The sequence below is a fragment of the Xiphophorus hellerii genome, chromosome 1, assembly GCF_003331165.1.
Source record: "Xiphophorus hellerii strain 12219 chromosome 1, Xiphophorus_hellerii-4.1, whole genome shotgun sequence".
Classification (NCBI taxonomy): domain Eukaryota; kingdom Metazoa; phylum Chordata; class Actinopteri; order Cyprinodontiformes; family Poeciliidae; genus Xiphophorus; species Xiphophorus hellerii.
In genome coordinates, this window is record NC_045672.1 from 21,793,321 (window position 1) to 21,808,191 (window position 14,871).

Below are 14,871 nucleotides of genomic sequence, written 5' to 3' on the forward strand. Positions count from 1 at the left end.
TATTCAGACCCAAACTTTAAAGTATCTCTGTCACTCCTTTTAAAATTGCTCTCTATCCCTTTGCTCTGATTTCAGTGTGGAAGGAGATGGACGGCCCAGTGAGAGCGGTCCTTCCTTGGACGGCAGAGCCAACTATGGCCAGGGTCCCGTAACTCACGGGTCAGCCATCAGCCCCGATCGATTCGACGGCCCGCTTTACAGCCACGGGGTCCAACCCGGGCCGCAGAGGCCCCGTCGACCCAAACTCCAGCACTCGCAATCCATCCTCCGCAAGCAGGCCGAGGAGGAGGCCATCAAGCGGTCTCGTTCTCTCTCTGAGAGCTATGAGCTCTCTGCTGACCTTCAGGATAAACAGGTATTCCTAAAAGTTATCTGGACAGGTTTCTTCTTGCCAAGTTTAAGTTTTTTGTAGTTGTAAAAAAATCTAGAATTTTGAGATTTATCAGAAAACCAGTTTTGTTAAGTGTTTTGAGTTCAGGAGGCGCAGTCTCCTTTTTCTTTATTCCATCCACCATTTATATTACACCAGTACATCTGGTACCAAACTAGCTCATCAACAAAATGGTGCCACCACCATGCTTGACAGCTTCTACAAGCTGCTTGTGTGTGAACTCTTCACCATGAGATCATTTTGGAGCACAGGTGTATTTTTTGGTTGTCACCCACTCTTTATTTACTACATACGGTTATATTAGTGTTCTCACAGCTTCCAGTTCATTGGCAGAGTGAAAGTTTGTTAGGATAGTTGTCGTATGTTTGGAAATGAATGTTCCAATAGAAGGAAGGAACATCAAAATGGAATGGAAAAAATAAAACTTCTGGCTTTACGAAGCCCCAACATCTTTATTGTTGGGGCTTCGTAAAGCTTTGTACCTTACTGAAAATTTACAGCTTAAAAGCCAGATCCCCTCCAGAAAAACCAACCAGTTTAAATGACCTCTATACCATTTCTGATAACAGTGGTTAAATATTGAAACAGAACTCTGTCAGAGGCTGTTTCTTACCCAAAAAATGTGTGTGGTTTACAATTTTCTGTGGGGCATTTAATTCTAATTAATATTAATAATTAACATCTGAGGTGACTATATTGGTAGACATTAGTCCTTTATTTCAATTTCCAAACATTGTGATCAGAGGAAAGCCACATTAAATTCAAACCTGTGCGCTCAACTACTGTAGTGCTCTGGTGGTGGTACAAGTTTACAGTTAATTTTCTCCTTCCTTTGTTTAGGTGGAAATGCTGGAGCGTAAATATGGTGGAAGGTTCATAACTCGGCATGCAGCTCGCACCATTCAGACAGCCTTCAGGCAGTATCAGATGAACAAGAACTTTGAACGTCTCAGGAGCTCTATGTCAGAGAACCGTATGTCCAGACGCATCGTTCTTTCTAACATGAGGATGCAGCTTTCATTTGAGGGCCCTGAGAAAGTGCACAGCTCATACTTTGAAGGGAGGCAAGTGTCCATGACAGAGGACGGCACCCCACTGTCCATGGTGCAGTCTGAACGTGGGGACGTGGAAGTCCACCAACAGGCAAACATGACGTCACACCCGCCACCACAGGCTGACCTGACCGATGCCATCACAGAGCTGGAGGATGCCTTCTCCAGGCAGGTTAAGTCTCTGGCAGAGTCCATAGATGATGCGCTGAACTGTCGTAGTCTTCAGGGGGACGAGGGGCCTGACCCTGAGACTATGGGCTGCTCCAAAGTGCAGGGAGAAGTGCCCTATCAGATGAAGTCCCACCGTAGGCCAGCTGGTCGGATGCGAGATGAAACTGTTGCATCGTATAGTGACGTTACTTTGTTCATCGATGAGGATGACATGTCCCATCCTGCTGCTCTGAGGTCAGGAGACCAGCCGTCCAGTACAGAATCAGACTTAAGGCTGCAGTCAGTAAACTCCTCCCAGGAGTACTGGCCTATTGACTCTAAAGATGAGGGTCGTGACACAGACACTAGCTGCCGCAGCACTCCTTCTCTAGAGTGCCAAGAACAGCGTCTTAGAGTGGATCACCTTCCTCTTCTGACTATAGAACCTCCAAGTGACAGTTCAGCTGAGCTCAGTGATCGCTCTGACCGCGGCTCTGTCAAACGACCACCTGTATACGAACCTCACGGCCACATCGTGACGTCCTCCCAGGCGAGCCCCAAACACATATCCCACGGACCCCCGCCACGAGCGCCCTCCCGCGACGATGACGCGCCTCTGCGCCATCGCCACCGGCAGCTAGAAAGCCATCTGGCAATCAATGGCTCAGCAAACCGGCAAAGCAAGTCTGAATCAGACTTCTCAGATGGGGACAACGACAGCATCAATAGCACATCGAACTCAAACGACACTATAAACTGCAGCTCCGAGTCCTCATCGAGGGACAGCCTCCGAGAGCAGACGCTAAGTAAGCAGACCTACCACAAAGAGACTCGAAACAGCTGGGACTCGCCAATCTTCAGCAATGATGTGATCCGCAAGAGACACTACCGCATCGGCCTCAATCTTTTCAACAAGTACGTACTCAGCTGTGATGGAGCAGCTGCTTGACTTTTCTTGTTAGTACCAAGAAAATAGACTGAGTGATTGCAAAGCCATTGGAGAAGCTGTGCTCTCTCTTGCTCTATTAATTGCATCCAGTTGTGTCTATATCAAGTACAAAGTCAGTCGTAAAGCCTCTTTTTGAAAACAAAATGTCGATTTGTGTTTGTTGTGTAATAGAGATTTAGTTTTGTTTTGCAGAGTGTTACAGTTTGTTGTTAGAAGCTAAGCCTAGCTGACTATTAAATTACAGACATATTGCCGATTAGAGGTTTTATAACAGATTATTTTTAGTTTTAAAACCTTGTGAATGTTTCTCCATTATCCAAATGATAATGAGAACTCAAGGAGCAATTAAAATTAAATGTATCATTTTGCCCATCTCAAAGATCAAACGCTTGACTGAAAATTATCAACTAGCTTGCCTGAAGATGTCTTCAATAGGAATTTTCAGAGAACTCAAGCAGTAACAGATCATTCTCTCCAGTTCTGGCATTAAGTATTAAAATTGTGATTAAAATTCTAACATAATGCTGCATGTTGAAATTTCAGGAAACCCGAGAAGGGCATCCAGTACTTGACCGAGCGGGGGTTCATTCCTGACACGCCGGTTGGTGTTGCCCACTTCCTACTTCAAAGGAAGGGGCTCAGCAGGCAGATGATTGGAGAATTTTTGGGTAATCGACAAAAACAGTTCAACAGAGATGTCCTGGAGTAAGTCGGATTTTTTTCCTTCTCTTTCTATTTAATTCTCCCCCTAATTTAAATAACAGGAAACTTTTATTCAAATGTATGTTATTATAATGGTCATTCTTTTAAGCTAACAAGTGAACTTTCCAAAAATGTTCATATTTATTTATTTAAAATGAAACAAATTGCATCTCAGGTTTGCAGCTTGTGATATTTGCATTGACTTTCATGTCTGAATGTCAAGAACGGAGCCAAAAGTAGCCATGGGTCATGGTGTTAAATTTCCCCTGTGCTATTTATTCAGTGAGAAGGAAGACATGTTATCTGAAAGCAGTGTCTTGGAGACCTAACATACCAACAATGCACCCAGAGATTTAAAAGCGTTCTGTGGCAATCCCAGTCTGCCAGCATTTCATGGCAAATGGTTGACTGTGAGAAAAACTGTAATTAACAAAACATCTGGCACACTCTGCGATTTCTACTACAGATTTGACCAGATGTCACTCTGACGTGTTCTTTTTTCTCCAACTGTCTGGTGTCACCAGAAATTTTATATTTGAGAGCCAATCAGTGGTTGTGAACATTTCACTTTTCTCTGCATTACAAATTTGTGTTATATATCTCAGTTTTATGCTACACTACGTTAATGGAGCTACTGTTGTTGGTCTGGATGTTAACTTTCTGCTAAATCTGTTTGAAGTAGCTGAAGCACGAACTTTGATGAAGAGGGATCTTCATCCCTCTGCTTTATGTTGGTCCTTTCTTGAAATATATGAGTCTAATTGTAATCAACTCCTTGGACAAGTGCTTCATATAAAAAACAAGCACTCTTTTTAATGAATGATCCCTGCAGGACTTTCCAGATCACCCTACTCACTATAAATAAACTCTGTAGCAAAACTCCACTTTGTTTACAGCCATGTGACTGTAGGGTTCTGTCTCAAAAGGGTCTTTTTGTGTCAGTGTTTTAAAATAAAGACCCATTGTAGTTTTAATTATTACTATTACTGTTAAGAATTTGTAGGTTTTATAACTTTAGCGTGCAATATTTAGTGTGTAAATTTGATTAAATACTCTTAAATTCTGTTAAAATCTATTTTGTGAAAACAGTCACATTCTGTGTTTATTAACTTTACTTTTGGAAATCCATCGTCTCTCCTCGTGTACCAGCTGTGTGGTAGATGAAATGGACTTCCAGAGCATGGAGCTGGATGAGGCCCTTAGGAAGTTTCAAAACCACATCCGTGTCCAAGGGGAAGCTCAGAAGGTGGAGCGGCTCATTGAAGCGTTCAGGTCAGACTACGAGCTACAACTTCACTCGTAAAAATATAAAACAAATCATCAGTAGTTGTTTTGTAGACAAAGAGGACCTTTTTCATCATTACTTCTGCTTTCCTTGAACAGCGTTGAAAGTATTTCCTCACAATGAAAGGGATCTGAACACTATGTGTTCTTTGTTGTAAACTGATGTGCTTTCACATGTTCAGCCAGCGGTACTGCATCTGTAACCCCACGGTGGTGCGACAGTTTAGGAACCCTGACACCATCTTCATCCTGGCCTTCGCCATCATTCTTCTCAACACTGACATGTACAGCCCAAATGTCAAGCCAGAGAGGAAAATGAAACTGGAAGACTTCATCAAGAATTTAAGAGGTAGCAAAGTAAAAAAATGTTTATTGATGTATAAAAAAATATGTTCCATGTAATTAGGGTACAAGGTTTGGTTTTCCTGTCCTGTTCTTAAATGAAACTTAAAATGCGCTGACACAGCAAGTCATCTGGATAAAAAAAAAAATTATACTGTGCTTTTAAAAAGCAGTCCAGGAAGATAAAGTCTTGTTGCCTCTCCCCTCATTGAATGCAGACATTAGCAAATTGTAGATCAGCTCAGACAGAGAGTTGCTCCACCAGGTTGCTCTACAGATGTAGATATGCATCTACTGTTGCAATGCCTGAGTCACTGCTGTCCTACAGCAATAACTGCAGTTCTTGCAATATCTGTCTATGATGAAAACACTGAAAAGGGTCAGAGTTAAGAGAAAGTCAAACATTAAACCTATATGTGTGTGCTGGTACATGTGGTTCTTACTATTGCTTTGTGATTCTCGTCTTTAGCGTGGCTTCCTCTGGTTTTAGAAAATGGCCGTTATAACTGGCCTGTTAAAATACGCCTATAGATTCTAGGCTGTCTTCGTTTCTTGGTAAAATATGCAACAGCCCTTTTACAAGCTTTCATTCCAGTTAAAATCTTATAGTACATTTTTGTGTTTATAACTGTAGGAAATAAAGGGTTTTTCCAGTTTTACCTACCCGGCAACTGGTTTGCATTAGACTGGACACTTGATGTTCCTAAGATGTTACTGTTTGGTGTAGATCATAACCATGTGCCAATTTTTATCTTCCTTCTTCTTATTTTGACTTTGCACAGTGACATAGTAAATAAATGTCCTCAACCAGTCTTGCTGTCACAGCGTATTTGTACCCCAGGAAAACTCAAAGTCATCAATTACTAATAAGAAGTCCCAAAATCTGGGATGAACTCTCCAGTGTTAAGTGTAAATTAAAAACAACTTTATTTGCTGATGTGGTATCATTAATGATTATTGCTTAAAGTAGGATTTTACCCAGACTTAATACATGGAATCAAAAATAAAGGCTGGATTCATTTTCAGTATTTAAGTTTATTTTAAATAAATTTATTTTAAATCATTCTGCATAGTTTACCACAAAATGGCTAGATATAGAGGGGTGGGTTTTTTTCTCTGGACGCTTTATTTCTGGAAGAATGTTAAGATAGTCTCCCAAACTGTGACTCCAAAATATAACAAATGCATAGTATAAATCCTTTTTAATGTGCTTGGTTCAGTAAATCAAGTCTTTTGTCTTCTCCAGGTGTGGATGATGGGGAGGACATACCCAGAGAGACTTTGGTCGGCATCTATGAGAGGATTCGCAAGCGAGAGCTTAAGACTAATGAAGACCATGTGTCACAGGTGCAGAAGGTGGAGAAACTCATAGTGGGAAAGAAACCAGTGAGTAATAATACTTGTTTTACTATTACAGTCATAGAGATGTTTACATCATCATCAATCTCTTCAATTTTGGGTGAAATTGAAGAGATTGATCTCTTACCTAGTTACTCCTAGTTAGGCTGAAATGATCTTTTATAAGTCGAATCAGAATTTTCCCTGCAGTTCTAGTTCTTAAATTATAAAGTTTGGGAAATGTGAGGAATTTAAGTTTAGGAATGGCACGCATTCCTTTGGCTACTCTTGTGAAATTACTGACATGTCTGAGTATAGACCTTCATGCTGGTGATTTTAACACACCCAAAGCCCTTGAGACGTGCTGCCCAGTGCAGCAGTGCTGATTAAAACAAATGGTTACATGCCTCCACCTTGACGCACTGTAGAAACTATGAGATTTCAGAGAAACTTACCTGCAGTGTTGAAACACTGAGGCCAGTGTTATTTCTATATTTAATTGAAACTGTTTCCAGATTTGGATGTGTTTGAGCCTTTTATCCTTCCAGCAATGAGCACAGCTCCATTATTCTACATTGTTCTGCACTGCTCAGCATTCAGTGCTGTCTCTGTCATCTGTAAAAGGGTAAAACTGTGACTGACCTGTGAGACCTTGCTAGTGAGGTTTGGTTTGCATAGCAGCAATGTTTTACAAGGTCAGCCTGAACAAGAACTAGTTCTATTTTCGGATCAGTCTGGTCAAAGCTGCATTTATCCATGACCATAGTTCACCACCAAAATATTCAGATCTAAAGTCACACTCCCAGCATAAACCGGATTCTGTTCATTCTGCAATCTTTTTATGACATAAAAGAATTTGAAAAACAGAATAGACTATCAGATGTTTTTAACATGTTTAATTTTGTAGCACTTACCACTCTGCCTTGATTTTAAAATCTGTCTAATTCTTTCTGTATTTGCTTTCTTTGCAAAACTGCATTTCATTATGGCCAAATTCCTCCCAAACAACTGTCCTCCTTCATGCTTTCGCACATCACTTGTCAGAAAGCAAAATAATCTGAAATTGTTACTAAAAATCAAATAAGTTTAGAAGCACTTCTAAACTTATAAAGCACTTTTTGTTCCTCACTTCAATAAAAATTTGTTTAATTGTTGGAGGTTTGCTGACAAAATTGTAAATCAAGTAAATTAAATGCTGCATTTGTGCAGTTTTGCCGGCTACAATGATATCAATGCCACTCATGACAAGGTTCGTCCACCACATTGCTTAGAGGACACTAATCTTACTTCTGCACTACTAGAAATCATGAAATCTATTAAAACGTGACCCCTGAGTGAAAAGAGTGCCTTTTTCATTCTTATTACATGTTCTACTGACTCTATGAACTAAATAGTTGTATTATTTATTATTATAGTGTTATTGATGTATTTGTGTCGTTCAAATTCAACAAAGAAAATGTTGCAAATATATTGTTAAAACAATCATGACCCTTTTTCCCCCCTAGATGCAAATTTGAGTAATAATCTTGGAAACCTAACTAGCTATTTATCGTCATAATAATCACGTCAGAAATTACTGACTCTCAGAAATTGGTTTATTTAGCTGGTTTATTTAGATCGGTGATCTTTTTAAAGATCTCTGATCTTTAAAAAACCTGATAACAATTTTCTTTGTCTGAAAAGTTGCTAAATATAGGACAAAGTCAAAGTTAACTGCTCATGTGTAGACATGACCTGGTTGGTGGGTCTGTCAGTCACATAGCAAAAGGGGACAATGGAGGATTTTTAGACCTGTACAGAGATAGATAAGATTAGTAAATAAGATCTTTTTCTCATGCATGAGCTGATTTCCCAAAATTAAGGGATACTGGGTTAGGTTATCAGTCGGCATATTTATCGGTTCACCCCTAGTTTTATTGGATGCACAATTTTCAAGAGTTATTTATAATGGGCATTGACTTAATTAAGAAATATTTTTATTTTACCATTAACTGAAAAATAACAGCAAAATACAACATTTTCTGTCCTCTCTACAGATTGGTTCACTCCACCATGGACTGGGATGTGTAAGTAGCCTATTAATCTCATTAATTATTTATGACTCATCCAAGTTGTTGTATCTGCAACACACTTATGTTCCCTATTAGTCTGTAGACTGAGGCCATAATAACCTCTAAAACGTTTGTGGGGACTTTGGTTTTTTTTGGGGGGTTTTTTGCCTCGTAGGTGCTGTCGCTGCCCCATCGACGTTTGGTGTGTTACTGCCGCCTGTTTGAAGTGCCAGACCCCAACAAGCCTCAGAAGCTGGGCCTTCATCAGCGGGAGATCTTCCTGTTCAATGACCTCCTTGTGGTAAAAGCCGTCTGCTCTTTCCTCCGCCCTCTTTGTTCCTTCTCCGTCTTCCACCCCAGGCCCATAAAAACAGTCTCCTTTTTGATTTCAGGTAACAAAGATTTTCCAGAAGAAGAAGAATTCAGTTACATACAGCTTCCGTCAGTCCTTCTCTCTGTATGGGATGCAAGTGATGCTGTTTGAAAACCAGTGTAAGAGTTTCATATGACAGTTTACATCCCAGAGGTTGATAAAGCCAGTACGCTTGTCAAACTTCCCAGACTCAAACTGACCGGTTGTAAATCGCTCCCTCATTTTCCAGATTACCCAAATGGAATCAGACTTACATCAGCAATACCAGGTGCAGACATCAAAGTTCTCATCAACTTTAACGCACCCAACCCCCAGGACCGTAAGAAGTTCACAGACGACCTGAGAGAGTCAATTGCAGAGGTCCAGGAAATGGAGAAATACAGAATAGAGTGTGAGCTGACTTTTTTATTTGTCCCTCCCATCCCCCCTCTCTTTCTGGCCAAGTTAAACAGAAACAGGGCACGGTCTTCATTATTCAGCTGCTTCAGTTTATAAGGAAGTAGATTACAAGAATTTACAGCACGACTCAGATTATTCTGGACATGCAGAAGCGGTGCTAAAATAAAGAGCAGGATGTTGAAAGGTCTTTGTCGGTCGAGTCCCTGTCACTAAACCCCGGTGTCTCTACGGTTTGTTTCCACAGCCGAGCTGGAGAAGCAGAAGGGGGTGGTGAGGCCCAGCATGTCTCAAAGCTCCGGCCTGAAGAAGGAAGCCGGGAACGGGGGTATGAACCGCGCCAGTCTGGACGACAGCTACGCCATGGGCGAAGGTCTGAAGAGGAGCGCCCTCAGCAGCTCCCTGCGGGACCTCTCTGAAGCAGGTAGAGCGAAAACACGGAGCTTGTGTTCTGCCAGCAGGTTTTTACACTGAAAGAAAAAGCAGTTTGCTTTTCTTATTCTCCTCTCTGCTGAGAAGTTTAAGGGGATAAAAATAGCAAAATGTTGTCACTGCACCATACATTGATTTTTAAAGTTCTCCTCGTTCCGAATTCATTAACTCACTCGGGATTGGATGATTTGGTCTAGAAGTTGGGTTTCTCGTTCAGGGTTTACAGCAGGGGTCTCAAACTCCAGTCCTCGAGGGCCTTTTAGATGTGCCTCTGCTGCACCACACCTGAACAGAATAATTAGGTCATTAAGGCTCTGGAAAACTGATCTACACAAGGAGGAGGTCATTAAGTCATTTCATTCCAGTGTTTTGTACCTGTGGCACATCTAAAAACTGCAGGACTGCGGCCCTCGAGGCCTGGAGTTTGAGACCCCTGGTTTACAGTGTCTTGCAAAGGTATTCATTTCCTTTGAACTTTAACCCATTTTGTCAGGTTACAACCAGAACTTTCAATATGTTTTGTTTGAATTCTATATGATAGACAAACACAAAGTTGTGCATAGTTGAAGCAGAAGAAAAACCTTGCATGGTTTTTCAATAATAAAGAAAAAAAAATCTGCATTTGTGTTCAGCAGCCTTTATTCAAATAACCCCTATATAAAATTCAGTGAACCACTAATCCTCAGAAGTCACCTAATTAATAACTTGAGTTCAGCTGTGTGTAATTTAATCTCACATAAATCCAGTTGTTCTGTGAAGGTCTCAGATGTTCATTAGAGAGCAAACAGCATCATGAAGACCAAGGGACATACCAGACAGGTCAGGGATAAGGTTGTGGAAAAATTTAAAGCTGGGCTAAGTTGTAAAACAAGATCCCAACGTTTTAACATCACGCTGTGCCCTGTTCAGTTGAAAGTCTGAGCCATTTATCTAAGCTTTTAGTGAAACAGCAACATTAATAAAGAAGACTCATGTTACTCTGGAGGAGCTGCAGAGACTCACAGGTCACCCCCAGGGCAATCTGTCAACGGGATAACTGTAGGTTGCAAGAAAATTGTTTGCAGCTTTCCATCATCCACGAAGGAGACCCAGCTAGAATGTGGAAGAAAAGAAGGTGCTGTGGTCAGATGAGTCTAAATTAAACTCATGCGTTAATGTGGACAAGTCAAGGTCTACATCTGAATTCAACTGAAGCTCTGTGTTTACTAAAGCTCCCCACCTAATCTCACTGAGCTTGGCCTGTTGTGCAAAGAAGAATGGACAAAAATATCACATTCTAGACATGAAAACTGATAGACACGCCCCAAAAGACCTGCGCCTGTAATTGCAAAGTATTTACTCACTTAGGCTAAATGTAAATGTAAAAAAAGAAATATATATATATGTATATATAATTGTCTTAAACTTTATAGTTATGCACTACTTTGTGTTGGTGTATCCCATAAAATCCTAATACAGTACATTGATGTTTGTTGTTGAAACCTCACAAAATGTGAGAAAGGTCAAAGGGTGCTCTTTCAACACACTGTATTTAAAAGTGACGTGATTGAAAAAAGGTTTAGCAGCTTTAGCAGCTTTTGAACATTTATTCCTGATCAATAAATAAACTGTTGGGCAGTTCTCAGTCGTTTTTATTTGATTAAATTTCTTTCTAAACATCTTCTCATTCTTATGATTGCTTATTTTTTTGTTCCCAAGCATTTTTGCATTCCACAGTTTTTTTTTGTTGTTTTTTTTAAATATCTAAAGACATTTAACACACGTTTTACTCAGAAATCCCATGCCGTCTCCTTTCACCTGTAAGCAAACTGCAATCTGAGCAGCAACAAGAAGAAGATAGTCTTTGCATTGAGAATCACCCCATATCCACGTATGTCAGTGTGTATAACTGTGCCTTAGAATCAGGAATACATGTCATTCATTACAAATAACAGCTATGTGAAAGTTATCAGGTGATTAACCTGATAACACGATGAAATCCAGTTATGGGGTCTGCCTCACAGTTCTGAGCATGAGGTTTCTTGTTGTATCGATCGACCCTCAGGGGGGAAACTCCAGGTCAGGTAGTTCATAGTCGTCCCTTTTGCCCTCCTGTATTCCTATGTTTTTTGGGGGGGGTGGGGGGGTTCTGTGCAGGATGTGGCATGTTAGTGGGGTCATTTTTGTTTGTTTTATTTTATTTTTTCATACTCCATTCCACATGTATTTTACTGTCCATACACATCAGGTATTTTCCTGTTTATGTGTAATTATTGGTCATATATCACTGGCTGTGTGGACCCTAAAGCTCCACCCTCAGACCTGGATGTGCCCACACACCGAATGTGCAGCAGCCACAGTTTTGCTTCTGATCTGTCTTCTGCTTTGTGACTCTCGCTGAGACTGGCTTTTATTTATTTATTTTTAATTTTTATTTTTGCCCTGCCTGACAACCTTAAGAATGAGTTCTTTCAATTTACTCAAGAAAAAATCTGTTGATATTTTGCTTCGCTAATGAACCTTTTGACGGGATTTAGAAATAACCCTGGGAGTTAGGATCTCCTGATACGAACTCAATTTAGACTAAAACGTAATACAAAATCCGGCTAAAATTACGTACATTTTTTAAATCTAATTTGACTTGGAAGTAAAAAAAAAACAAAGCTCCTCCCGCCCACCACCTCCCTCTCAGACCCGAACGCCCTTCTCTCCATCCCCCTCTATCTCTCGTATTTGGATCTTATTCACCGTCACAAGCCACTGCGCCGCCCCACCCCACCCACACCCTCTTTTGGTTTTGGGCGGCCGGAACGTCTGTAGTCGACCCAGGAAGTGCTGTCGATCTCTAATCTCTGGTATTGCATGTCTCGGGCAGGCAAGCGAGGGCGTCGCAGCAGTGCAGGATCACTAGACAGCAATATGGAAGTAAGTTGGAAGCAGCTGGTATCCGAGCTCCTCTCTCTCTGTGATGATGTGCACTGTGAAACACTCTATTTATTTTTTTGGTCTTATACTTCCTTTGCTTCATAGACTCCAGTCCATTTGTTTGGATCATTTATTTTTCTTGATGGGATGCCTTTATAACCTGCTTGCCTCAGTTAGTGTGCATGCATGGGTTGCTTGCCTCCCCTCTTGTTTTTTTTTTTATTTGTTTTTTTGGTTGGTTTTTTGGAAGCCAGAGATCTCCTGTTTGGGTCATGTTATATGACCAATATACACTCTACCCTCAAACAAGCATGACTCCCACTAATGCCTCCTCTGATCCCTACCCCCTCCTCTCCCTGTCGCCTGTCTCTGTCTTTCATTCAGTCACATCCAAGCGGTTTTCATTTGGTTCTTCTCTTTGGCAGGGTGGTAGCTCTGAAAGACACTAGGAAACTCTTCATTTCCTGCAGCCCCTCTCCCTGTCTGGGTCTGTCTTTTATTTTTTCCTCTTATCCACAACTTTTCTTAGATGCTGTAAGGTTCAGCAAGGAGTGTAGCCTTCATAATAAGCCATGGGCTTCACGCACATTAGAAAGATGTGGATTTCATCCATTCATTGTGCACTCATTCCATGTATTCATGAGTCAAAATGTAGAATCTTGGAAATTATATGGTGCAAATGCTGTTTGTTCAGCTTTAGACAAAGCATGGTAAAGAAAAAAAACTGCTTTTTTTTGCACCCATGGAGTAGTTTTGGATCCAAAACAGGAGGCAGAGTGCCCAACCCTGTTGTGAAGTCTGCACACGAGTGCTCAGTTCCTTCTGCCATCTGACTTCTAGTTGAATGCTGATGTGTGAATGATAAGTTTGCCTGTCACACCCTCTGCATGTGGAAACTGTGCCTTCATTAATAATGCCAAGTTGCATGTGTGACTTGTTTTCTTAGAGAGTTTGGCACAAAACAGAAATCTAGTTTTCCCAACTTCCTTCTCTTTTGAATATTTATCCTTGTCAAAGTATTTATCACAGATTTACTTTTTCAAGATGATTACCTGTATAACAGCAGAGCTTCTCTGAAAACGGGTTCCCTTTGTGTCATGAAAGCTGAAATATTCCTGCTGCTGCCTATCATGACATTTTTAGTTTTTCATTTGCATGCTATATAACATTTTGCTACTTCTTTATCTGAGGAAAGAAAACAGTAATTCAGAGCCTCGCAAAAGTGTTCATACCCCTTGAGCTTTTTCAAGTTTTCACGTGTTACAACCACATGCTTTTTTTGTAGTATTTGGGATTTCATGCGATGGACACAATGTTGCGTTTAATATGCAATATAAGAAAACATGATTTTTTAAAACATTTTATAGATCAAACTATGAAATGTGTGGAGTGATAAGTATCCCCTTTTTGCCTGGTACCCCTAAATCCTTAATAATTCACCCAGTAAGTAGTTTGCCTGTGTGTAATTTAGTCTCTGCATTAAAAGCGACTACCCTCTGAGGAGGTCTGTTAAAGAACATTAGTGAACAAATTGTCATGAAGACCACAAAACAAATCAGATGGAGACAAAGTGGTTGAAGTTTAAAGCAGAGTTAAGCTACAAAACAATATCTCAAGCTTTGAATGTCTAAGGGAACGCTCTTCTAACATTTAAAAATGGAAAGGTTATGACATAACTGCAAACTGCTATCGAGATAAGGAGGGCAAGGAGAACATTCAATCTTGAGAGAAGCAGCCAACAGGCCCATTGTAACGCTGGAGGAGCTGCAGAGATAATCAACTTAGGTGGAATAATCTGTTGACTACTATTAGCATTGAACTGAACAAATTTGGTCTTAAAGGAAGAGTGACCTACAGAAAGTCAGGTTGAAAGAAATTCAGGAGGCATCCAAATCACAGTTACCTGCAGGCCATGTATGGGATACAGCAAATATGTGGGAGAAGTTATTCTGTTCAAAAGATAACAAAACTGAACTTCTTGGCCAACATGGGAAACCAACACTGCACAGATCACCCCTGCAGTTCAACATAATAAAGGCAGCATCATTATGGGAGGCTTTTCTTTGGTAGAGACAGGAAAGCTAGTCTGTGGGGATGGGAAAATGGGTAAACTTACATTCAAGAAAGTCCTGAGAAATAAGCTTTTCTCAAAAAAACATTGAGACGGCACACAAGGAAATGTTGTAGGTCAGGGTTGTCCAAAGTCTGTCCTCAAATACCAGCGTCCTGCATGTTTTAATTCTCCCCTTGGTGGTCGTACCTCCTCAGCATGTCATGTCTTATAGAGGCCTGGTAACGAGCAATCATTTGATCCAGAAGTGTTGAACCAGGGGCAGAACTAAAACATGTAGGATTCTGACCCTTCAGGACTGACTGCACATAATTGGTGTAGGTCAGCATATATTTATATGGCCTAGTCAGGGGTCCTCAAATCCAGTTCTTAAGGGCCAATAACCTACAACTTTTAGATATTCCTCGTCCAACTCACCTGGATCAAATGGCTGCAT

General features: G+C 40.7%; 1 protein-coding gene across 9 annotated transcripts in view; it reads left to right on the forward strand.

The window, feature by feature from the left end:
* Positions 1–14,871, forward strand: part of LOC116719441 (IQ motif and SEC7 domain-containing protein 1-like) — a 127,271-nt gene that overhangs the window by 108,329 nt on the left and 4,071 nt on the right. For 7 of the 9 annotated variants that reach the window (XM_032561992.1, XM_032562058.1, XM_032562275.1 and 4 more), the window contains 12 exons: positions 76–355; positions 1,232–2,508; positions 3,086–3,247; positions 4,394–4,516; positions 4,711–4,877; positions 6,117–6,256; positions 8,245–8,274; positions 8,435–8,560; positions 8,652–8,751; positions 8,862–9,023; positions 9,276–9,452; positions 12,315–12,364. In XM_032561992.1, the coding sequence (XP_032417883.1) occupies positions 76–355; positions 1,232–2,508; positions 3,086–3,247; positions 4,394–4,516; positions 4,711–4,877; positions 6,117–6,256; positions 8,245–8,274; positions 8,435–8,560; positions 8,652–8,751; positions 8,862–9,023; positions 9,276–9,452; positions 12,315–12,364 (2,794 nt within the window). Of the gene's footprint in view, positions 1–75; positions 356–1,231; positions 2,509–3,085; positions 3,248–4,393; positions 4,517–4,710; positions 4,878–6,116; positions 6,257–8,244; positions 8,275–8,434; positions 8,561–8,651; positions 8,752–8,861; positions 9,024–9,275; positions 9,453–12,314; positions 12,365–12,789; positions 12,852–14,871 lie in introns of all 9 variants that reach the window. The other 2 variants (XM_032562434.1, XM_032562518.1) reach the window with 2 other exon arrangements.